The 24,407-nt window shown below is 44.9% G+C and overlaps 1 protein-coding gene across 1 annotated transcript in view; it reads left to right on the forward strand.

Annotated features, from left to right (window-relative positions):
- Positions 1 to 2,081: 2,081 nt before the first annotated feature.
- VSTM2B (V-set and transmembrane domain containing 2B) overlaps positions 2,082 to 24,407 on the forward strand; it is a gene marked incomplete at both ends in the record, with an annotated part of 42,365 nt that continues 20,039 nt past the window's right edge. Inside the window, 4 exons of the mRNA XM_081335769.1 lie at positions 2,082 to 2,154; positions 3,540 to 3,724; positions 12,459 to 12,488; positions 17,741 to 18,242. Of these exons, the coding sequence (XP_081191895.1) occupies positions 2,082 to 2,154; positions 3,540 to 3,724; positions 12,459 to 12,488; positions 17,741 to 18,242 (790 nt within the window). The remainder of the gene's footprint in view (positions 2,155 to 3,539; positions 3,725 to 12,458; positions 12,489 to 17,740; positions 18,243 to 24,407) is intronic.

Consider the following 24,407-nt stretch of genomic DNA (forward strand, 5'->3'; position numbering starts at 1 on the left):
GCTGGGGAGGGTGTGTGTGTGTGTGTGTGTGTGAGAGAGAGAGAGAGAGAGAGAGAGACTGGGAGAAACCCCCTCCCTCTATCTCCCCCTCCCTTCCTTGCTCCCTCAGCTCCTCTAGAGTAGAGGGCCCCGTTTCCTGTGTTTGAACCATAGGGGCAATATTTGGGTTTTGGGGGGAGGGCGGGGCGGCATCCGACTGACCGCCTGACCACCTAAATCTCCTTCGTTCCTCCCCTCCCTGCCCCCCCCTCCACCAGTTCATTTTCCTTTCCTTTTAAAATCCCTCCCCCCCTTTCCCCCCCCCCCGGGGTCTCTCCGGGTCATGAATGGCTTTAAAAAAAAAAGCAGGCAGGAGAAAGGGAAAGTGGCGGCCACTATTGCTGGGGGACGGAGGGGGTGGTGGATGGGTTGGGGGGGGGTGTCCCATCCCGCCCTGCAGCCGGGATGCCAGTGCGTTTGCAAGAAGGGGGGGGGCAGGTCCACGCGTCGGAGGCTCCCGGCATGTAAAAAAGAGGGCGGGATTTGAGAGAAGGGTCTCAGCTTGACAATAACAAACACGCAGACACACACACACACACACATACGCACACCGTTTATTTCTTGTTTTGCTCAAACTTGAAGCCCAGTTGCGCTTTGCGGGGAAAAAGCAGGGGGATCCACCCAAAGACCCGCCACCGCCCCGCTAGGATGTTAGCCCGGATTTTTGGAAGGCTTTGCAAAAGAGGAAGGGGCCTCCGTTGCACAGCCGACGCCCCCCCTCCCCAGCCCCTTGCTCCCCAGTTGGGACAAGGCTGGGGTGGGACGAACGTGGGGAAGCGCACTTCGGACACGGTGGTGTCTCGCGGGAGGCGCTTCCCCACCGGCTACTCCCTCCCCCCGCTTCACACACACACTGGTTCCCTCTTCCTCCGACCCCCCCCCCCACTCCCACCCTCTTCCCTCCAGCTTCCTCTAAATCTTTTCGACCAGACGACCGAGCAGGCAAGCAAACGCCTCGGCGGCGACAGTTCGGGTCTGCCTTTCCTTTCCCCCCCACCCACCCCCTCCCCAGTTTGGATGGCGCGATGGGATGTCGGGGTGTGCGGAGGAGGGGGGGCGTGTCGCTTTCAAACGTGACCCTTTGGTTTCAGGGAGCCACAATTTAATTTTGCTCTCTCTCTTCCTTCCTTCCCTCCCTCCCTCCCCCCCTAACCCCACCCCCGCCGCCTTCTTTTCGGAACCGGCCTCGCTCCGGAACGTCAGCTGGCGAAGTCCCTCGCCTGGATTGAGCAGAGTGTTCATTGGAGACCCGAAGCGAGGGAGTTAAACCAAAGAAGAAGAAGAAGAGGAAGACGAAATCCAGCCCTTTGATTTCTGCGTTTAATTCGGACCTTGCATCGCTAAGGAGGTTGTGGGGGAAGAGAGAAAGAGGGAGGGGGAGAGAGAGATTTCAGGTCTGACTGGCAGGCGCAAAGCAGAGCGGAGCGGAAAAGAGGGATATTGCAGAGATCACGCGTCTCTCCTTTGGAAAAAAATAATAACCCCTTCAGAGGGGGCGGTGGGGGGGGAAATCAAAGCATCTTAGGTCTCCCTCGAAGATACGACCCCAGATGGGTCTGGCCAGCAGATTCTGGCTTTCTTCCTTCTCTTTGGACACCAGGAAATCCCATCCGACACAAGGAAGTTGAAGCCGAGGCTTTGCCATAGGAAAAGGGGAGACGGGAGAAAGAAGCTGATCAGATTTACCCTTCTGTTCTCGGGATCCAAGCTTCCAGACCTCATGACCATTGGATTTCCTTGGGGCCACCTGGATGTGGATTTAATTCGAGTTTCCAGAAGCAAAGGAGGGGGGAGGCGAAAACCACACTGTTGAGCCGGCTGGACTTGGAAGGGGTCTTTATTTTTATTTTTAGAAGCGGTCTCTTGTTTTGTTTTGATGATGATGATGATTTAACAAAATCCCGGACCGATTCGGTCGCCAACTCTCTGTCTAGCTCTACGGTTTGCCATGGGATTGAAGATTTCCTAGCCTGGCGGTGGGGATCACTCCTCCAATTTTTTTCTCTCTTGTTCATTTGCACCTTAAAGGATACATTTATGAGATGGAAAATCGAGGGCTATTCAGTGCCCTGTGTTACTTGATGCTCAATGCTCCCTTGATGCTCCTAGTCCAGGGTAAGTGGCAAACTTCTCACATTTTGTGTGTGTGTGTGTGTGTGTGTGTGTTTTACTCCAGGTAGCAAAATAAGGCAGCCAGTTGGACGTGGATAGCAAGGGGAGGAGGGGGCGAGTGTCAGAGAACGTATCCTTTTGTACCGTTGCCACAGTTTTTTAAAAAGAGAGAGAGAGAGAAGAAAAATCAGTGCAATGTTTATTAACACATCTGTTTTCTGAAAGGCAAACACTCGGTTGAATTGCTACGCACCGTTTTGCAGATGGAGGATGAGAGAGAGAGAGAGAGAGAGAGAGAGAGAGAGAGAGAGAGAGCGAGCGAGAGAGAGAGAGAGAGAGAGAGAGAGACTGCCTCTTGAGGGGCAGCTCTGGGTGGTAAGCAGCCCCCCCCCCGGTTGCAAATGCAAGGTTCTGAGGCTGAAGCCAACGGGTGCATGCAGAAAAACACAGCCAAAGCTGCAGGATTGGGGGCCAGCTGCGCTACTGCTGCAGAGAGCGAGGAATCAAAGCTAAACGGAGACCGTGGGAAATGGTGGGGGGAGCCAGGACACCATCCCCAAAGTCTCACGGGGCAAAGCATGGGTGCTGGCTGGCAGAGCCGATGACACGGGCATCGCCGTGGAAGAAAGGAGGGGTTTCTGCAAACTTTTAGGTGCTCCTTATGGATGGGTGCCGAGACTGCAGTGACGGGGAGGTGGGGGGGGAGGTCTAGCTGGCATTGGGGAAGGGGGTTTCCCAGTCCCCCCATTCACCAGGAGGGACTGGTGTGGACTTGCTTGCTGGCCCGCGGGCGGGTGTGTGTATGTGTGTGTGTGTGTGAGAGAGAGAGAGAGAATTTGAAGAATGACTTGAACAAGGTCTTTGGCATTCAGAGGGTGTGCTTAGATATCCTTCAGTTTTCCCTTTTTCTCCTTCCCCTTCCTCCTCCTCCTCCTCTTCTTTCTCACTGTTTGTGATTGTGTATGTCCAGGGAACCTGTTTGTAGCAAAATCTGCATGGGCTGAGAAAGTGCTCTGGTGCAATGTTTTGGCTTGCCTTTCTGATGTTAGCCAAAGTACTTGGGAATGTTCGTCTTTCCTTCATTTCCTCCCTTCTTCCCTCCCCTCCTTCCTTCCTTCCTTCCTTCCTTTCCTTCCCTCCTTCATTTCTCCCTCTCTTCCTCTCTCTTTCCTCCCTCCCTCCCTTCCTCTATTCTATTTTTCTCTCTCCCTCCCCCCCACCCTTCCTTTCCTTTCCTTTGTCACTCTCTCTCTCCCTTTCCTCCCTTCCACCCTCCCTTTCTTCCTTCTTTTATTCTCCTTCCTTCCTTCCTTCCTTCCTTCCTTCCTTCCTTCCTTCCTTCCTTCCTCTCTGCTACCCTCTAGTTTCCTTGTCCTTTTTATTTTCAGCTACCTTTACCGAAGTTCCTAAAGATGTGACGGTTAGGGAGGGAGATGATATTGAGATGCCTTGTGCTTTCCGGGCCAGTGGATCTGCCTCTTACTCCTTGGAAATCCAATGGTGGTACCTTAAGGAACCAGCACGAGAGCTTGCACACGAAATAGCCATCAGTGGTCCTGGCAGCAGAAGCAAGGTAATGGGGCAAAAGAAAAAAACCCAACCCACTTCCCAATGATGCAATTACATTCTCCCACTATTAATTAACATGCTTTGCTACAGACTCTGTATGGTTGGTAAAAACAGAGAAGGCTTCAAGCAGTATTTTAGCAACCTAAGGAGAAAGCTGCATTTTCTGGGCTCTTTCTGTCTCAGAAGCTAATTCAGATACCCAGCTGAAGTGCAGAACCAGCCCAGAGCGATCCTTTATGCAGTCGTTCCCGTAGGTGCTCAAAATAATTTTGGATCTGTGTCTAGTTTTTGAATGTTGATTAGTGCCTGAAGGGTCAAGGGTGTATGAGATATCAAAGTTCAGAGACCATATCCAGGACATGATGTCACCACCTAGACTCCTGTGTGCATCTGGCTCTGTATTCAGACGTTTCTGCTTATTCTGTATGTTATGGTTCCCGACAACGAGTGAAGGATATCACTGCAACAGACGGTATTAGGAAGCCAATGACTGGCACCCTTCAGTGGACTGTCTTTTCAATTTGTCCAGCCAGGATTCATGGTTTCAATTTTCAAGAGAGTTCTGAGAGAAGATGAGCCATAGGCTAATGCTTCGACCTGGATGCATCTACAGGAAAGTTTGCCAATCCGATAAAAATCACACCAGGGCTGTCTTCACCATCCTGTCTGGCCTTCTGAATCCTCTCCAATGTAGAAGGGTTTGACCCAGCCCCCAGTTGAGACATCTTTGGTGCTGATGTGGTAAACGGGTAGCTTCTAGAGATCGAATAGGGTAGCACAGATTGATCGTGCTACTGGTAAGTAAATGTTATTTCAGTGTCGTTCTGCTTAGGGTGGAGGCAGTCCAGCCACCTCATACACAGACATCACATACTGTGAGATGCAAGCAATCTCTCTCAGTTGAATGAAACCTAGGTTTTGTTTAGTGGTTAAGGCACCAGGCTTGAAACAGGAGACTGTGAGTTCTAGTTCTGCCTTAGGCGTGGAAGCTGGTTGGGTGACTTTGGGTCAACCATTTGGTAGACGGTGCATTCTAGTCCCGCCTTAGGCATGGAAGCCAGTTGAGTGACTTTGGGTCAACCATTTGGTAGACGGTGCGTTCTAGTCCCGCCTTAGGCATGGAAGCCAGTTGAGTGACTTTGGGCCAATCATTCGGTAGACTGTGCGTTCTAGTCCCGCCTTAGGCATGGAAGCCAGTTGAGTGACTTTGGGCTAATCATTCGGTAGACACTGTGTTCTAGTCCCGCCTTAGGCATGGAAACTGGTTGGGTGACTTTGGGTCAACCATTCGGTAGACTGTGCGTTCTAGTCCCGCCTTAGGCATGGAAGCTGTTGGGTGACTTTAGGCCAATCATTCGGTAGATTGTGTGTTCTAGTCCCGCTTTAGGCATGGAAGCCACTTGGGTGATTTGGGGCCAGTCACACACACTCAGCCCAATCCACCTCAAAGGACTGTTGTAGGGAAAATAGAAGGAAAGAGTACTAGGTACTGTATATTCACTGTCTTGAAAGTAGGATATAGAAATTAAAAAATAAAATAATTCCGGGGGATCCGCTTTGATCATTTCTAAACTACACTGGGAAAGAATAGATGGAAAATAAAATGAATTCCTTGCACCATAGCATGAACACTGATTTCCATCCATTCTCAGCTTCAGGATGAGAACATGAGCCCATGCAAGGTACGATGCTCCAGAAAGATAGCATTCCAGAAATTCTTAATATTACTTCCACTGGCACATTTTACCTTCCTTGCTCTTTTAGGGTTATTGTAGCTCTTTACTAAGAAGAAAAAAAATAGGGAAATGTTTTGGCGACATTTGGGTTGGTCCTAATGCCTTGTTTATCGATTTTCTTGCCTTTCATCTAACCTAGATAGATGACAGACAAACAGATATTCGATGAAAGATGAGATGGGTAGATAGATGGCGAGATGGATGGCTAGATGGGCAGACAAACAGACAGAACTATATAGGCTACAAGTTCAATAAGGAGTAAGAAAAAAATGATTGCAGTGAACTAGGCTAGTATGATACGGTTGGACTAGAGAGCTCCATTTGGTTACAAACTTCTCTTTGAATCATAAAAATACAATAAAGTGGGCAGTCCTTTTTTTATGTGCTGATCTTCATTCCTTCATAAAATGGGAATTACCTCAGTACGGTAAAGGAGTGAGATACATCCAAATAGGCCTACACATTTTTCTTATTGTAGCAGTCCAGATATGGGATCAGGATTGGAAAGATCAAGTCTACTCTCATCCATGAAAATTCCAGGGGTGATTTGGGCCCGGTTAATATCTCTCAGCTCAATCCAACCTACATGGTGGTTCTTGCAGGAAAAAGAGGGAAAATATCCAGTATGTACCACCTTTTGCTCCTGGAAGAAAGACAGAATATAAACCTAACAAAAGTAATCAATAACAATTCTTTAGTAAATGGCCTGGTGCTTTTTAAGAGGATATGGTTTCCCCAAAACAGCATACTTTGGACCATGAAATCAACTGAAGTCATAAAACAATTGTTGAACAGGAAGAACATCAGAAATAATTTCATTCAAGCTCAGCCAGTCAGGATACAAAACTAAGAATGAATTCATACATGTTGTATTCTTTCAGTCCAAAGGGTCCAGAACAAAATCATATTTAGGGCGTATCTGAAGATCAACTAATCAATCAAACGGAAAAGGAGCTGATTTTAGTTCCTGAAGAGGAAATTTCATCATCAAAGGCCCTTAAAAGTTTCTTCCTCATAACCAAAGGTCAAAGAAGTCAAGATGGTGACACCAAAAAAGGAAAAGCCCTCATAATCTATAAGGCCTCTGGCTCAAGCAGGGGGTTGGACTAGAAGACCTCTAAGGCCCCTTCCAACTCTTATGATTCTTTTAAAACTGTCACACACACAAACTCATGGACGCCTCTGCAGCCAAATCTTTCCTCCTCCTTCAGGCCAAGGTAGTAATTTTTCTCAAGCCTCCATAAGCTTTAAAGGTTGACAGCAGCATTTTGAATTGAGCCCAGATGTGAGCAGTCACCATGTCCAATGCAAAATTGTTTTAATGAAATCCGAATAATAAAAGCTGACTAATAGGTCCTCAAAGGTAGTCATTATCTTAAAAGTCATATACTTCTTTTTCAGAGCTTCCATTTCTAAAATGGGTGTTTACGTGCATTTTTAAAAACATATACAGACAGATTTTATTATGATCAGCTGAATATTGCACAGCCCTTTTAACTATTACTCTCACTACCAAAATGAGTCAAATGGATTTTTGTTTGTTTGTTTGCAGTGGAACCTATATAAAGTTGACTAATAATCATTAAACAGTGAGATTTAAGTGGAAGACAGATATAGAAAGTTTTGGCTGTGTCTTTTTTTTTAAGACGATGTTTGAGTGGAATCTCATATTGTATGTATTTAACCATTATCAGTGGTCTGTTTGTCCATCCACCCATCCATTTCTATCCGCAACATTTGTATTTAAGTTCTCATTAGCTGAGAGGTTGGTTCTCAGACTGAACCCTACGTGGTTCTCTGCTGTGTGGGAAGCAGATGTTGTCTTCTTTGCAAAGCCAATAAGCCAGTCCTATAGAGATCTTAAAACTGCATTGCTGTTAGACATGCGTTAAATGTTTCCTTCCTTCCTTCCTTCCTTCCTTCCTTCCTTCCTTCCTTCCTTCCTTCCTTCCTTCCTTCCTTCCCTTGCCTTCCCTTCCCTTCCCTTCCCTTCCCTTCCCTTCCCTTCCCTTCCCTTCCCTTCCAAAATAAATAAGACCTAAAGGATTGGTTGTTGTTTGGGGAAAAAAATTCAATATGCAGATGATTCATTCTAGATATTAAAGAGTTGTGGGGTTTTTTCTCTCGTTCTAAACTCAGTCCGGACCGTGCATGTCCACCCTCTGGAGACATTGCGGGAGATCTCTGCAGAGGGATGATTTATGTCTTCTCTTGACATGTGATAATTAAATGTGTAGTCCAAGGGAAGCAGGTGAAGACTTCAGAGGCTTTTTCCTTGCAGCACTTGGAAGCAAAGCTCTGAGCTCGGTTAGGATTTGAAGGGACTGACTTGCCTTTAATAAATGAGCACCAGTCACAGCAAGGACCGATCAAGCAAAATCATCCATCAGCTCAATGCGAGAATCACTACAAAAGATCCACTTGCAAGAATGGATCTATAGGGAGTCAAACAGGGGTGTCCAGTGGGGGAGGGCAAGGAGACAGAAAAGAGAAGATGGCAGTTCTGAGCTGCCACCATTTTGGCATTTTTTAACCCACCCCCTAACCCTCCCCCTAACCTTCCCCCTGCCACTAGGACCCCCTGTAGAAGGGATATTTTAAAAAAAATCTCCGAACAAAAATCTATCGAGCCTTTAGATTCCCCCAATATTGGAATATTGGGAGGTTTTGCACAAACACACACCCTGAACCCAAAAATGCATTCCAAAGGAAATGATCACCGTTCCAGGAAGAAGGAGGAGAAAAAAAAAGAAATTTTACAGAGGTGGGAATTCTTATTTGTCTTTGTGACTGGTGTTACAAGTTCACCACCCCTCCGGCTGGCTCCAGCTGGCTCTCAGAAAATTGCATTCAGCATCCCCGCCTGGGTAAGATGTCATAAGAATGATACTGAATATGCTCAGAGGGCTGCACTTCATTTGCATAGCTCCGCCCTGGCACCTATTCTGGCCTTGCAAATCAAGCTGCAGCCCTTGGTTGAGAATTCCACTCTACACCTCTCTCCATAATCCTGCCACTCTAGGCTTTCCACTTGTCTCCTGCCAGATAGCCAACATGGTTCAAGGCAATGGAGATACACAACCTTCATTGGGCAGTCCTTCGGATACCTTCCCCTCTTTTTTTTCCCCTGGCCTTCTTCCTCAAACTTAGGGTTCCACCAGCCTTGGTGATTTCTCAAATTGTGCCTCCGATCTGACAGGGGTGGGCTCTCCTTTTCTCGTCTTGAAACCCAACTCAAGTGGAAATCGTGGGAGTTACTTCCCCAACACATCTGGAAGGCATCCAATCATGACTTTCGACTACTTCAGCAATGGGACTGGCAGTCTGAACGCGAGGAAGATGGGTGCATAACGCTGCAGCGTCAACCTAGCACAGAAAGCGGATGCAGGACGGGGTCAGAATGCAAACGAGCATTTAAGATTTGAAACCCCGTGTGGCTCACAAAGTCTCTGAGCCTTCAACCTCCCTCAGAGATTCCAGTTTTGCTCGGATTGATTTGCAAAGCATACAAGCGCCCAGCCACCAGCTGCTCTTCGAGTGGGGTGGCATGTTAAAGAGAATGGGATCGGCAAGAAAAATCACAATTCCACATTGGTGCGAGACCTTCTTTGGATGCCTAGAACGCACTGAGCCAGGTCAAGCTTGACTGACTCTCTGTAGAGTCAAATCTGACAGGGGTGGGCTTTGCTTTTCTAGTCTTGAAGCCCAACTCAAGTGGAAATCTTGGGAGTTACTTTCCCAACACATCTGGAAGGCATCCAATTGGAAAAATTTGTCCTAAATGTTAAGGCCTAAAAGTAATCATGTGAAAGGATTATTTGAATGGAGATTGCATTGAACTATGGGGCTGAGATGTATAGTTTGCTGCTCATACCTGTGGCCCAGTTCAGAGTTAACAGCAGCAATAGCACTTAGACTTATATACCTCTTTACTGCACTCTCTGAGCAGTTTACAATGTAAGCATTATTTGCACATTGGCCCCAACAATCTAGGTCCTCACTTTACTGACAGCAGAAGGATGGAAGGCTGAATCAACCTTGAACCCCGTCAGGATCGAACTCCTGGCTTTGGGCAGAGTTAGCCTGTAATGCTGCATTCTAACCACTGTGCTACCACAGCTCTTAGTACAATCTTATTAGTTTGACTTAGGTACCTCCTTAAGGCACCAGCTATGAAGAGGAAAAGGGAGGAACACAATATGTTGCACCTCTGTTGCAACTCTGGACTGCTAGAAGGGAAGGTGGATCATATCAAAGTTCTCAGAGCATCTCAAGGGAAAGAAATAGTGAATATCCAACCCACTTAATCCAAACCTCTTCCCTTCCTTTTTTTTTTTACACGTGTCACATATAAAAAAAGGGGTGAGGTCTTGAACTCAGCGTTGAAGCTGCCATCTTGACTTTTTTGACCCTGCTCCTGATAAACCTGGACCAGTTAGACAGTCTCTCTCTCTCTCAAACCATTGTCCTGCTCCAAATTTCTGCACTATTTCAAGCCAAAAAGAAATACCATGACAGATTTATTTTATTGGAAAATAATGTAATTCTTCTGGAAAAATTACAAGAAAGGTATCAGCCATTTATACTTGGATGCTGATGTGAAGCCTTTCTTTTATTAAGAAACACTGACACCCACTTGCAGCTGATCAAAACTGACTTCGCCGAGAATGATGCTCTTAGTCTGAATTAAGCTTTGCCCTCTGCCAATACAGTTGTAGCACAGCCAGTTGCGATCAAGGAAAATTGCGTGCTAGTGCAGCGTCCACTTTTTTTCCGGATCAAAACAATATCTCCAAACATTAAGTCCAACTTTATTAAAGGATGCAGAATATCTTAATTGTGTGTATTTCGGCATAATTTCTTCAGGGTTCACGCTTTTCTCATTGCAGTGGCTACACCGGTGCAATTTTTTTTTAAAGACTCACACCACTGTAGCTTAGATGTGCCTATGCTTTAACATTCACTGATCATGCTGGGTGGTTTTCTCTACTAACCTATTGCTGTTTATCTCTGTGTTTGTTAAATACACTGCCTGTCCTCTTAAAACATTCCCAAGATGGTGTACAAAACTATACACGTATAGCTTTTCTGCACAATAATGTTCTGTACCAGCCTACTACTGGCCCTGCAGAAAAGGCAGGGACAACCCCTTTACAAAATGGCAAGAGGCTGGAACTAAGCCTGCCAAATTTATTAACATAAAACAGAGCAAACAGAGCAAACACGAACCATGAAACAGGAGCTATTCAAACGGTTGCCTTCAGCAAACCAGCCCTCCTACGCATTCCCCTTTTAAACAGTTCAAGGCATGGCTTCTCTCTGCCTCCTTCCGAGGTGCCCCATTGCCTTCCTCTGTTTACTCCTGCTTGACTGCCTCCTGCGTCGGGCGTCCTTGAACAGGGCCAGCTGTGGGTCATCTTCATCCACGCTGTCAGGCTCACACAGCTGGGTCTGCCTCCTAACCAGATGGGAGGGGCCTGGCTGAGGGCTCTGCGGAGCCTCAAGGCTATCCTCAGCAAGCTCTCCAACACCCCCCTCCTCCTCCTCTGAATCGTCCGACCCAACTGCCGAACCCACAGGCTGACCCTGAATCACAACAAATAATTTTTAATCATCCAATAAGAAGCTCAAAGGAAAATTCATCTATCAGCCAGCAACTAAAATGCTTCCAGCGTCAGTTCCAGACCGTTTCATCTTAGGTTTAGTAGTATACCTTCAGTGAGATGGGTGGCATACAAGTTTGATAAATAAATTGTTCCACAAAATCTGCTTAATTATCACAGCAACTGGCTGATCTTGTCTGAACGTAGAAAGTAAGTGAGGTTGCACCTGATTAGGACTAGAAGAGAGACTACTAAGAAGTACCCAGGTTGATTAAAAGGTCATAAAACACCCTAAAAGCGGTAGGACAATTTCTAAGATAGCCAAGGCTCTCCCGCTTTGTGCAGAGGGTTGGACTAGAAGACCTCCAAGGTCCCTTCCAACTCTATTATCCTATGTTCTAAGCTTCAGCATCCTCTGGATTGTGCTGCTTTTCTCAGCATGAGAAAAACAATGTTGTGACTATGAACCACAAGCCTGGAGGGGGAGCGATTTTGTAACCCATGTGGAAAAGGGGCCCGGCTTGTATTATGATGCCACAATGTTGCTTTCCTCAACCTGATCCTCTTTGTCCCCTTTGTGGATGCCCCTACCTTGGAAGCGCCCATGAAATCTCCAGGAGCTGAGCTTGACCTGAAGAGGCTTTGCCTTCAACAACGCGAGAAACAATTCCATAGTTGAGGCATCTCCACTGAGAAGGACCTATCTGGGTTCACATCCTATGGGCCAGAATCAAGATGGGACCACAAACAGGGCTTCCTCTGGCCGGTCTCAACCCAACAGTTGGTCGACAGTAGAGAAAACGGGGACATTCGTGACGGTGACTGAAGTCCTGCCTTGGTTTTGACACGTTGCCTTGACTCTTCCGCCTATTTTTAAAGCTTATTTCGATGGGTTAGCTCAGCGTTTGAAAGAGCCTATTTTCGATGGCTTTGACAACAGACCTGCAGGGTGGGAAGAAGAGCTAAATAATGTATAAAGACATTAAAATGGTTGCATGGTAGGAAAATGGATTTTCAAAGCTAATATTTCAATGCCGGTTCTTCCCCAGCTTGTGCCACGGCAATTTCACATGCCTGTTGGAATTGTATTTGCTTGAAATGTAATAAACTAAAGGATTGCTAGTTCTTCTTGCTCCCAGCTGTTGCTTTCTGGTAGCAAAAACTATAGTATCTACATGACAGGAATCTCCTCAAGCCAGCTGTGGTTTACCCAATGCGTTAAGAGTGTACTCTCAATCAAAACAAAGTAGTCTGTTGTTAACCTCGATAAAAGGATTCTGGAAAAAAGTATTATCCACTCCATCTTGGTGGAGAGGGAAAGAAGTGTTGTTCTTGATCTTCAGAAATCTCCTGTTTCATTTTTCTCCTTCCTTTTTTTTTCTTTCTCCTTCTTTTTCAGGCAACCAGTAAAGATGCAACTAAGATCAGCGTAAGTACCTGCCAAAATGCATGTATGGCATATTGTCTGTCTAAAATATTGCAGAGGTTCCTCAAGGTTAGCTTTCTTTCCTGCCTGGAAATGGACAAAGAGGCACCAGGAGCAAAATTTAACGCATTTAGAAATGACCGCCTTCCTATCGAATTCATTGCACGCTCGTTATCAATTAACGGCGAGGCTGTTACAATCAGCTAATTGCACTGCTGATTGAGCAGAGTCTATCTCTGGCACGTAGATAGGGGACAGTTTGGAAAAGTCCACTTTCCTCCTGGAGCCTTTTGGTCCTCAGCTAGTAGAGAGACTAATTTGTCTCAGGGTTTCTCATCTCCTCAAGTCCTGGTCTCAGCCCGTAACAGACAAAGCCAATGGATAGTTCAGGAGGCCACATCCCCCAGGAGAACTTCAAATGTAGGTGGAGATAAGCCAGGATCAAAAGAAAGTATGAGTCTCTCTCTCCATTCTCTGTCTCTCCAGTCAGTCGGAAAAGGGTGGATCATTTCGCCATAAGCCTGCATTAGTGACTCGTGGAGAGACTCTAGAAAGGGTACAGAGAAGAGCAACAAAGATGATTGGGGGACTGGAGGCTAAAACACATAGGGAACGGTTGCTGGAATTGGGTATGTGTAGTTTAACAAAGAGAAGAGAGAGGGGTGACATGATAAGCCGTGTTCCAATATCTCAGGGGCTGCCACAAAGCAGAGGGAGCCAAGCTATTCTCCAAAGCACCTGAAAGCAGGACAAGAAGCAATGGATGGAAACTAGTCAAGGAGAGAAGCAACCTAGAACTAAGGAGAAACTTCCTGACAGTTAGAACAATTAACCAGTGGAACAACCTGCCTCTAGAAGTGGTGAATGCTTCAACACTGGAAGTCTTTAAGAAGAGACTGGACAGCCATTTGCCTGAAATGGTATAGGGTTTCCTGCCTGAGCAGGGGGTTGGACTAGATGGCCTCCAAGGTCCCTTCCAACTTATTATTATTATTATTATTATTATTATTATTATTATTATTATTATTATTATTATTATTATTATTATTAGCTGAACCGAGAGCCATATGAATTTAGATCGAAGGGGTTTCATATAGAGGTAGGTTCACAGGCTGCCCACCTCTTGGCCTGAGAGGCAGATTACGTTGGGAAGAATGAAATACTCTCTCTTGTTTTCTAAGATTTTACCGCTTCAAGATGCAGCTGGGAATTCTACATGTTTGGATGCAAATGCCTAGCTTTTGTTTCGATGGCAAAACATCTCCCCATTAATGGAGAAAAGAAGATTCCAAGGGAAACATTAAGGACAAATAGCCCCATTGTTTTTACTGACATCCAAAGGCATTTTAAGAGTTTGCTAAGGTTCCATCTTGTACGTAAAAATCTGAAGCAGATGATTGGAGAGATGGTAGGACAGATACAGAATACCATAGAGCTAAGGTTTAGCCTACAAGGATTTGTAGTTTGGAGGGGATAGGTTTAATGGACATTCTTAGTACCTCCATCCTTTTATTCTCTCTCTCTCCTTCCTTCCTTCCTTCCTTCCTTCCTTCCTTCCTTCCTTCCTTCCTTCCTTCCTTCCTTCCTTCCTTCCTTCTCCTTTCCTTCCCTTGCCTTCTCTTTCCTTCTGTCTTTTCTCTCTCACACACATGACAGCTAAATAACTGATATAATGTCAACTTTAAATTCGTGGCGTTTGTCATGGTGTGGAAAAGCTTCCAAACTGGTTTCACGTCTAACAGAATGACCACATACTCTTTCGGGCCTGCTGGGTGTGCTAGCCTGGTTTTGCTCTATGGCTGATTGCACCTTAGATTTCAGAGGCTAATCCATCATTCACCTACCTCTGTCAAGTTCATTTAGACTATACTACAATGGAACTACGCTTGTTGATTTGAAACACCCTTCTGTCATATATGGCCTCCTCTTTGTCCTACTCTAAGGTGCAGCTTGGTCATGCTAGCTACACCCTTCCAGATCCTGCTTGTGAAGTTACGAGCTATTCAAATACCGGAATAATAATAATGATGAGGTATCATTATTGAGGTATCCCATTTTCTTTTTCATCTAAAGACAACCAAAACTACTTAAAATGCAGGTTTAAGTAGAGAGCAGCTAGAGAAAGACTAGATTTTATTTTATTTTACTTTTACATTTACATTAAATCAACCAGATGCGGTTGATAGGTTGCCCATTGAATAGGGTGCAGGCTTGACTGAATTGGTCTCTTCTAGCTGCGTGATAATATAATTCTGTGATTTCCCACAAGGAATTTCAATTTTTTCCTTTCTCTTTTTATTTTCTTTTTTCTTTCCATCTCTTTCTCCTTTTCTTTTCTTTTTGGATGGGAGAAATGTCTGTATGTGTGGGAGGGGGTTGGCTGGCTTAGATTTTTGTGAGCTTTGCAGAGCATTAAATGCAGACACTGTATTGGTGCTTTAATGAGGAAAAAGGGGCCTTGGATTTAGTCTGGGGAGCCGAAGCACAGAATGAGTGTCTGGATGTGATTGGAACCTTTTCTTTCTGTAAAAGGATGAAGACAGGATTAAGAAAGCCCAGCACGTTGGGGCTGATATTTTGACAGGTGATATATTTTAAATGCATTGTTGCTGGAAAGGGGAATGGCTAGGATTAACGGCCGGCTGTTGACTGTAGTGGAGAGATGCATTTAATTAAGGGAAGAAGGAAATGGAATTAGTAGCTGATTTTGGACGAGAGAACCAGTGCTTAGAAATAGTCACTGTGGGCTGGAGAAATAGAAATGGACAGAAGCAAAGACTAACCATGGCGAGCCATTTCATTTGGGAGAAGGGCAATTCATTTTGGAAGATGAAAAGCACCACCAAAAGGCATCGTACGTTTGCTTCAGCTAGAACAATCAAAGAATGATTTGATTTTTCAAGGCATTGCTTTAGAAACCCCATCATGAACATTGCTTGATTTTTTTTATTTTTTATTTTGTTGTTGTTGTTGTTGTTTTGGCCTCTGTAAGCCTGTCATTGCCATTTTCAAATCTTGATTTTGTGCCTTAAGGCCACATGGGAATATATTTGTCCTCTGTTTCATAAATCACAATTAAACAAGCCATGGCTTAGCAATAATATGTAAAGCTAAAATGTAACCAAGAGAAGCAAAGTTCAAGCAGCTTCAGAATCTCTGTCTTCTCCTTGCAAGTCCTGATCCAGGTTCTTTCCTGTGCTGGGACCATTTATGGTCCTGTGAGAGTGGCGGGGGGAGGGAGAAAAAGAGCTTTTCTACAAGATCAGGGGCATTTTTGTGGAATGCATTAGGGTTTTCAACTTTTCTGATACTCAAAAGAGATTCTGAGATTGCGAAGCTATTTGTTATAGCTTTCAACGAAATCCAGGCTCGTGCTACAAATCCTTCTCTGATTTATCCATCCAGGAAGGTGCATTTAGATCTTCATCCACTGAAAACCAAACCTCCTTGAAACCATAATCATTTGCTGTTATCAGGAGGAGGAGGAGGAAGAGAGCCTTTAAAACTGAGGAGCAGAGACGAATGCAAGATAAAGATTGAAACGTTTTAAGAAAACTCTATAATTACATAGAAAGGATGGCCAAGTTCTCAGTCAGGTTTTCTGGAGAGACTCATACATTGAATTGGATCCTACGAACAAAATGCCAGAAAGGCTATTGTAGTAATGTGATTTGAGACGCACTGCTAGAAGCTAGCTTATTTTCAAATCATGTGATTACAGAATATGGATCAGGGGGTGGATTTTGCAGAGGGATTATCGTACTGCTCCATAAAATGGCTGGGAATTTGAGAATTAGAGTGCCAATAAAACTAGAAGGCAAGAGGGTAGAAATAGAAAGAGGCATTGCATTATGGAAATACTACCCGTGTAGAAATCTACTGTATTAGCAAGACTTAACTTTTTTTTCTTGCTACCTCTTCCAGCCCTTGAGACCATCCTACTGTATGATTAGTAGATCTTTGGTCCATGAAATGGACTTTGAATTGCACAACATGTTGCCTGACTGCTTAATTGCCTCGCCTCATTAAATCTTCCTTAGGTTTGACTGCACAGAGCAATTTATAGCTAAAAGGAAGCTATGGGGAAATAGGGCCACCTCACCCTCTCAACCACAAAAACAGAATATGCACTAGGACAGATGCATTGTGGGATCAGCTGCAAAAGGGAGTAGGGTCACGGCCCAGAGGAGGAGAGGCGGGTGACAACTTGATACAAAATGTCATGCCTGGGAGAGTCCATGGGAGTTCTGGCTGTGCACCCAGAAGGTCCAATGCTCAACACATGATAGCTTCAAAAAGATCTAATAACCAATGGAAAATCAGCAGTCAGAAGCCCATCAATGGGGTTCCCGCTAGAATGGTTTGGACTCAAAGATCCATAAGCCCCAGTCAGTGTTCCTGTCTACTGAAAATATATATATTTTCCCACAATGCATCTGTCCTAGTGCATATTCTGTTTTTGTGGTTGAGAGGGTGAGGTGGCCCTATTTCCCCATAGCTTCCTTTTAGTTATAAATTGCTCTGTGCAGTCAAACCTAAGGAAGATTTAATGAGGCGAGGCAATTAAGCAGTCAGGCAACATGTTGTGCAATTCAAAGTCCATTTGTATATATGTATATATGTATATATGTATATATGTATATATGTATATATGTATATGTATATATGTATATATTTCACAGTCCAATATATCTGGAGGGCGCTGGATGGAGGAGGGCTATTAGGGAAGGGGGTTCGTGGTTAGAACTGAATCATGTAGGCATGGGACAAATTGGCAGAAGAGGCTTCTGTCCTTCTCTCTCTACTTTGCTTGTTGCAGTGCTGGGAAGGTGATCTTGATCTTATTCTCCACATCCCGCAGGCTTCACGAGGCTTTGTTCTGCCTCTCCCTAAAGAAAGTGGTTTTTATCTGCTGTCTACTACGAAGCAAGTCCAAGCAGGATAGGCGAGAGCACCAAGGGGTCTTGCTTTGGCTCCAGTGGTTTCCCCTTGGCTTAGGGATGGAGACTCTAGAGAGGATGAGGGTCACCCTTGTTGTTGCCTTTCCTCTTTCCTAATTTCTCCTTCTTAGTCCACAAACCCAACAGGAGAGGGTAGAAAGCCTCCCAAGGACGAGATAACCCACGGGTGGATTGCTTTCTGACCGCTGCAGAGACTTCGCCACGCTTGCTAGCTACCCTCGCGTGGAAGCCTCCCAACGACCCCACAGCGGGCCCACCACCCCTAAGTAACCTCTCTTTTCTCCTCTTTCCCAGACGGTGCGCGTCCAGGGCAACGACATTTCGCACCGGCTGCGGCTGTCGGGGGTCCGGCGTCAGGACGAGGGGGTCTACGAGTGCCGCGTATCGGACTACGGCGACGAAGACACTCAGGAGCATAAAGCCCAGGCGGCGTTGCGGGTCCTGGCGCACTTCTCGCCTGCCGACGTGCAGGCGGCCGAGGCCGTCTCGCACATCCAGAGCAGCGGCCCGCGGAGAAGCAACCCGTCCGGGCGAGCCACCGCCGAGCCCGGCCTAGGAGACAAGCGCCTCCTACCGGCGCAGGGCGAAACCGCCGCTGCGGCCGCCGCTTCCTCTTCCCTCTCCTCCTCCTCCTCTTCCTCCTCTTCTTCTTCCTCCTCGGCGTCTTCGGCGTCCTCCGCCGCCTCTTCTTCCAGCCCCGCGACTGTGGCGGCGGCGGCGGCGGCAGCAGCAGCAGCCTCGTCGGCCTCGCCTCGGCCGGGCTCCGCGATCGTCCTGCCGCGGCAACGAGGATCAGGTAGGTGGAGGCGCAGCGACACCCGGCGGGGAGTGGCGGAAGCGCAAGGGAGCTGTCCGCGGTGCTGAGCGCCGGCTTCGACTTGGCTGCCCGCAAGACGCGTCCAGACCGCACCTTGCTCTGGGTCAATTCAGTCGGCAGGCTAATAGTTCCTCTTCTGCTCCAAGTTTCTACTTGAGCTCGTCTTTTGCGACGTGTAAAAATCCTCCTTGGAGGGTTCAACTGAAGGTTCGCGTTGTTTTTATTTGGTATGCGCTTCTGTCAATGCGCAAGGCGTTGCCCGCCACCCCAGTCTTGGGGAATGGGTTAAGCCGGGAAAAGAGCAACTGGCCCCAAGTCATCCTATGAGTTTTGGTGGATTTGGGTGGAATCTGGGTCTTCTAGTCCAACACTGTAACCCTAACTCACTTCGGCTCTCCATATGGACTGAATACATTTTCCCAATAGTCTCCCATTTAAATAGGTAGCCTAAAATAATTCTCAATGCACGTTTTCTTCCAGAGGTTGTACTGCAATCAATTTCAAAGAATTTAGCTTGATGTAGACCAAAAATATTTAAACTGAAAAGGACAAAAATTGGGCACTGCTTCGGATAAATTGTGTTTGGGCCAAATGCTCTTTTGAGAGGAAATGTTCTTTCTGAGGGGGAAAAATGGTTCTTTGAAGAATGAAAATATTTGTATGTGATTGGATGGTGTTTTAATACTTAGAGTATATTTCTGAGTATTTCTTTCAATGAAGCTCTTGTGCCATGAATATTGCCATTGAAAACCTCTTAGTTGATCCAAGAGAGAGCTTTGTATTTCTCCCAGCAGGGCAGTAAATGAATGTAATGCTTTAAAAGGTCAACTGAGTACTTGCCTCCCTAGGATTCAGTATAGAAATAATATAGACTCATTGTATGAAGAAAACTCTATTACAAATTATTATATAAAGCATTTCTCCAAAGCACTATGTAGCATTAGCCAGTAATAGTAAGAATCGCACAGAAGCCACTTGGTTCTCTCACAGAAGCTATTGCAACAATTCTGTGGATTTATTTTCAAATATCAGCAAGATCATAATTATATGACATCACTCTATTTGAATGTATCTTTAGGTAGTTTGTCATTCTTCCCCCTCCATATTTATAATACAGGTAGTCCTTGACTTACAACAGTTAGTGACCGTTCAAAGTCACAACTGCACTGAACAATGACCATCTGATCAAAATTCAGATGCTTGACCACTGGTTCATATTTATGACCTTTGCTGTGCCCAAGATCATGGGATCCCCTTTTGTGACCTTCTGACAAGAAAATCAAGGGGGAAGCCAGGTTCAAGTAACAACCAGCTTACCAACTTATCAACTGCAGTGATTCACTTAATAAAGGTGGCAAGAAAAGTCATAAAATGGGACAAAACTCACTTAACAACAAAAAGTTGGGTTCAAATGCAGTTATAAGTCAAGGACTACCTGTATGAGTAACGTCATATTTTAGGCCCACTACCAATATTGCAAGGAGGAAAATGTCCTCTTGTGAAGACATTCAAGAGCCATGGTGGCACAGTAGTTAGAATGCAGTATTGCAGGCTAACTCTGCTCACTGCCGGCAGTTCAATCCTGACTGGCTCACAGTTGACTCAGCCTTCCATCCTTCCCAGGTTGATAAAAAATAGGACCCAGATTACTGGGGGCAAGATGCTGACTCTGTAAACTGCTTAGATAGGGCTGTAAACCATTGTGAAGTGGTATATAAGTCTACGTCTATTGCTATTGCTATTCATTTAGCTGTGCTAGTGATAAACGTGTTTTATTTGGGGAAATAAATTCCATAAGTCTTCAAAGAGGTTTATTTTGAAGTGTGATTAGGATTGGAATGTAAAGTTTAGACTGAGATTTCGGAATAGTAGAAGAGAAATAGGAACAGGGTAGAAATGTTTAGAAAAGAAAACACCATTATCAGTGGCTGTGTTGGACCTATATCCTTAGCTTATGCACTCTAAAGATCAAAAGTGAGATTTGTAAGGATCGGGTTATCTCTCCATTTCCCTCACTAGAGGGATGCAATCTATGTATTTTTTCTGTCTCTTTGATTGTTTGTCATCTTCAACTGGTGAAACAGTACATCATAGGGAAACATTTTTTAAAACGATGTACCTCAATGGGGCTAACCTACAGAATGCAACCAAAATCAAGTCGGCAGTAAGCATTGGAAATAGAAATCACATGATTGTGGCTATCTACTGAAGCCATCACACTTCTGTGCAACTGAAATTTAGGAACGTCGTGGTGGCTTCAGTGGACAGTCAGGTGAATGCCAACTTGCCACAACGAAAGTCAATGGGGAAGCCAGCAGGAAGTTGGAAGATGCTTCCATTCCCACTACTTTTTGCCTCCCCTTAGCGAGCGCCTGTTACTCATCCCAGCTTCTGCCAACCTAGCAGTTTGAAAGCACGTAAAAATGCAAGTAGAAAAATAGGGACCACTATGGTGGGAAGGTAACAGTGTTCCGTGGACCTTTGGCGTCTAGTCATGACCACGGAGATGTCCTCGGACAAGCGCTGGCTCTTCAGCTTTGAAATGGAGATGAGCCCCCTAGAGTTGGAAACGACTAGCACGCATGTGCGGGGGAACCTTTACCTTTACCTTTTTAGATATCTGTTTAGGCATGGAAATATCTCTGAAACCACAACCTAGATCATGAGTTGTCTAGCAGCTTATAAAAGTTTTGAGTATTCTAATAGCAAGTCCTAAGAGTGGGACCCACAGTTCGTATCAGCACAAAGTGTGTAGAGCAGAGATGGACCTTCATTTTGAAGTCGAAGAACACACATTTTTGGGGTGGGAGGAGAACACTTGGAAGATAATGGTATATACATCTTGACCTACAAAGACCTTCACGGCTTAGGCCTTTAGGACAGTTGCTCCAGGTAGAATCTACCCACCTAGAGAGAGGGTGCCATGAATACCCACTCCCTGAAAAATCATGTCAGATATGAAAGTCCTGGTCCACACATGAAGGTTCAATTAAATTAAATTAAAATGATTTATCACTGAAGCCTAGGCACAAGAATCTTCTCAACTAACAGTCAGCACCTGGTTAGAGTTAAATAAGGGTCAATGGCACTCAAGGATTGTTGGCTTTAGTTTGCTTGTGGCTACATAGGGATTCTAGGCTGATCCTTCTTTTCACCCTGCCCCCAGGTTCTGCCACTTCTTCTCCCACATCGTGGGACTAGGATAGCAACAGCAATAGCTCCCCCCCCTTTTTTTTTTTGCAATACTCAGCCTTCCCAGGTCTAAATGAGCCCACCATTTTATCATTCCTAAAAGAATGTGGTAATTATTCTTTTCTGCAAACACTGTAAATGTGATGTGTTCTTTTATCTGGTCCTCCCACACATATGTATTTAGAATATTGTAAGCCAACTAGAATCTAGTAAGTAGTGTACACTGAGGGGGGGGATTTATGCAAATAAATAAATCTATAAAATAAAAGTGAACAACTAGAGGCACCCTCCCCCCCCCCCCAAAGGCTTACATTTAGGCAGCCGAGCCTAACCTGAGGATGCCAAGTATTTATTTATTATTTATTTTATTTATTTATTATATTTTTATACCGCCCTTCTCCCGAAGGACTCAGGGCGGTGTACAGGGCAATAAATATAAAAACAGAATACAAAAGTTAAAAAAACGATTAAATATAATGCCCAAATTTAAAACAATAATTAAAAAATATTAAAAACCTTGCCCTAACCCATCAAACCAGGTTGGATTGCTGAAAGCTGAGGTTTTCATTACCCAAAGTAAAGGTGTGTTTCCTTCCTTGTGGTATTATCACCTCTGCTTTTTTTATTTTTCCATCCAATTTCCAAGTCATCCATTTTCCGGGACAGATCTGCCATTTCAATACTCTGGGGCATGGATATGCATGACTGACAGTACTTGAAGAAGATGTTTCTATCAAAAAAGTGAAGTGAGCAGTTGAAAACAGAAGCGACATGTAGAATATGAGAGTGAGTAGTGGTGGAACAATGGAAGTAAGAATTTCAGTAACTTGACAGGCTACAGGCACAACCATAAATACAGTATCTCCATTGGAAAAATATTTGTAAAAGTTGAAATAGTCCTCCATATAGCCCACTGGTAGAAACCATGGCAACAACACAGGCATCCCAACATGTTTGCCAGAATGCTATAGATTTAGTTATTTGCATAGGTCACATCCTGATGCAAATACGGAACATTATTTCTATCAATTACATAATGATGTCATGACTGGCATGATGTCACTTGCCTTCTCTGCAAATGCCCTTGTTTTCCAGGGTCAGATATTAGAATAACAGAGTTGGAAAGGAACCTTGGACATTTTCTAGCCCAACCCCCTGCTCAAGCAGGAGATTTTCTACCATTTCAGACAAATGGCTGCCCAATCTCTTCTTAAAAACATCCAATGTTGGAGCACCCACAACATCTGGAGTCAGGCTACTCTATTAATTCATTGTTGCAACTGTCAGGAAATTTCTCCTTAGTTCTAGGTTGGTTCTCTCCTTGATTAGTTTCCATCCATCGTTTTTTGTCCTGCCTTCTGGTGCTTTGGAGAATAGTTTGATCTTCTCTTCTTTTTGGCAGCCTCTTATATTCTAGATGAGTAGCAACCGTCAAGAAGCTCTTTGTAGGGACTTTTGGAAGCTTTGGCTCAGCCTCCAGATGTTCAATATGGCACATTTTGAGATTCCAACTCAGCTGGCAACCAAGGGTTGTTTGTCTGAAAGGAACGTTTCCCTGGTATGAGGTCTTGTTCACCTGCAGCCCTTTTGGACAGATAATTTCTGATGGCTTCTAGATGGAGGTGTGTTCAGAGGTGTGCTCTGAAGACACAGCATAGATACCTAACGTTTATAGCAGATGGTGCAACACAGTGCCTTGCATTCACTGGTGCATCCTGATTACCTTGTTTCTGACTTTCCCGAGTTAGGCTTCTTCACTTAGAAAATATATTCACCAGCTGTTTCTTAAACTGTAATTAGGAAGTCTCTGATGGCTGCTTATTCCAGTGGAAAACAGTGGAAAATCCCAAAGAGAGCAAAACCCATTATTTTCTGTTGGTATTAGTCCTAGCCATGGTAAGACATGGAGGAGAGGATCTTCTGGAAAATCTGAGAGCACAGGGGGAAGAATAGATAGCCCTGGAGGTAATTTGGGTTCAAACTATATACAGAAAAGATGCTGAGACCCTAAGAAAGTATGCAGAGAGGAGCAACCAAGATCATCCTCTTTGTTGCTCTTCTCTGCATGCTTTCCAGGGTCTCGGCATCTAAATCGTATCCTGAACGGTGGAAGGAACTAGGTGGGTTTAGCCTATTGAAGAGAAGGTTTAGGGCTGACATGATAGCCCTCTTATAGTTGAGGGGCTGTCACAAAGAGGGGATTGACTTATTGTCCAAAGCACCTGAAGGCAGAACAAGACGTAATGGGTGGAAGACCGCTGAAGAGAGACGCAACCTAGAATTAAAGGAGGAATTTTCTGACAGCGAGAGCAGTGAATCAGTGGAATGACTTGCCTCCTGGAGTTGTGCGTGCTCCATCACTGGAGCTTTTTAAGAAGGGACAAGACAATCATTTGACTGAGGTGGTATAAGGTCTCCTGCCTTGAGCAGGAGTTTGGATTAGAAGAACTAAGTCCCCTCCAGCTCTATGTTCTAAGGTCTGGGTTTCAGAAAGAACCATTTCAGCCCAGCGATTATAAGGCAGAACCAAGAAGTCACATTGCCTGCCTTGCCATGTTCTGAGCCAACTGCAATGGCTACATTACTTTTCACAAGCAACGAGGAATAATCTTGAAGTCACTGTGACTATTTGCCTTGCTTGTATCCTCCTTCAGCTATTTCCCCATTAAATGTACCTTAATTGGACTACTTCATGGTTCTTAACAGTGTGGGTCATTATAAGCTTTCACTAAATCATTAAAGGGCTGATAATAACAGTAATCTCCATCTTCCTCCACAACTGATTAATTTATGCAGAGCGCTTGTGGGTTACATATATACTACATATGCCTTAATGAAACAGCCAAATTGTAGTCGGCACAGAGCCATGTTAACAGTTAACAGATGGGCATAAACATTTGCAGCAAAAATAGCATGCGAGGGTAACATTTTCTGCCCAGATAAATTTCATTT

Source organism: Vipera berus (genome assembly GCF_964194415.1).
Source record: "Vipera berus genome assembly, chromosome: 10".
Classification (NCBI taxonomy): domain Eukaryota; kingdom Metazoa; phylum Chordata; class Lepidosauria; order Squamata; family Viperidae; genus Vipera; species Vipera berus.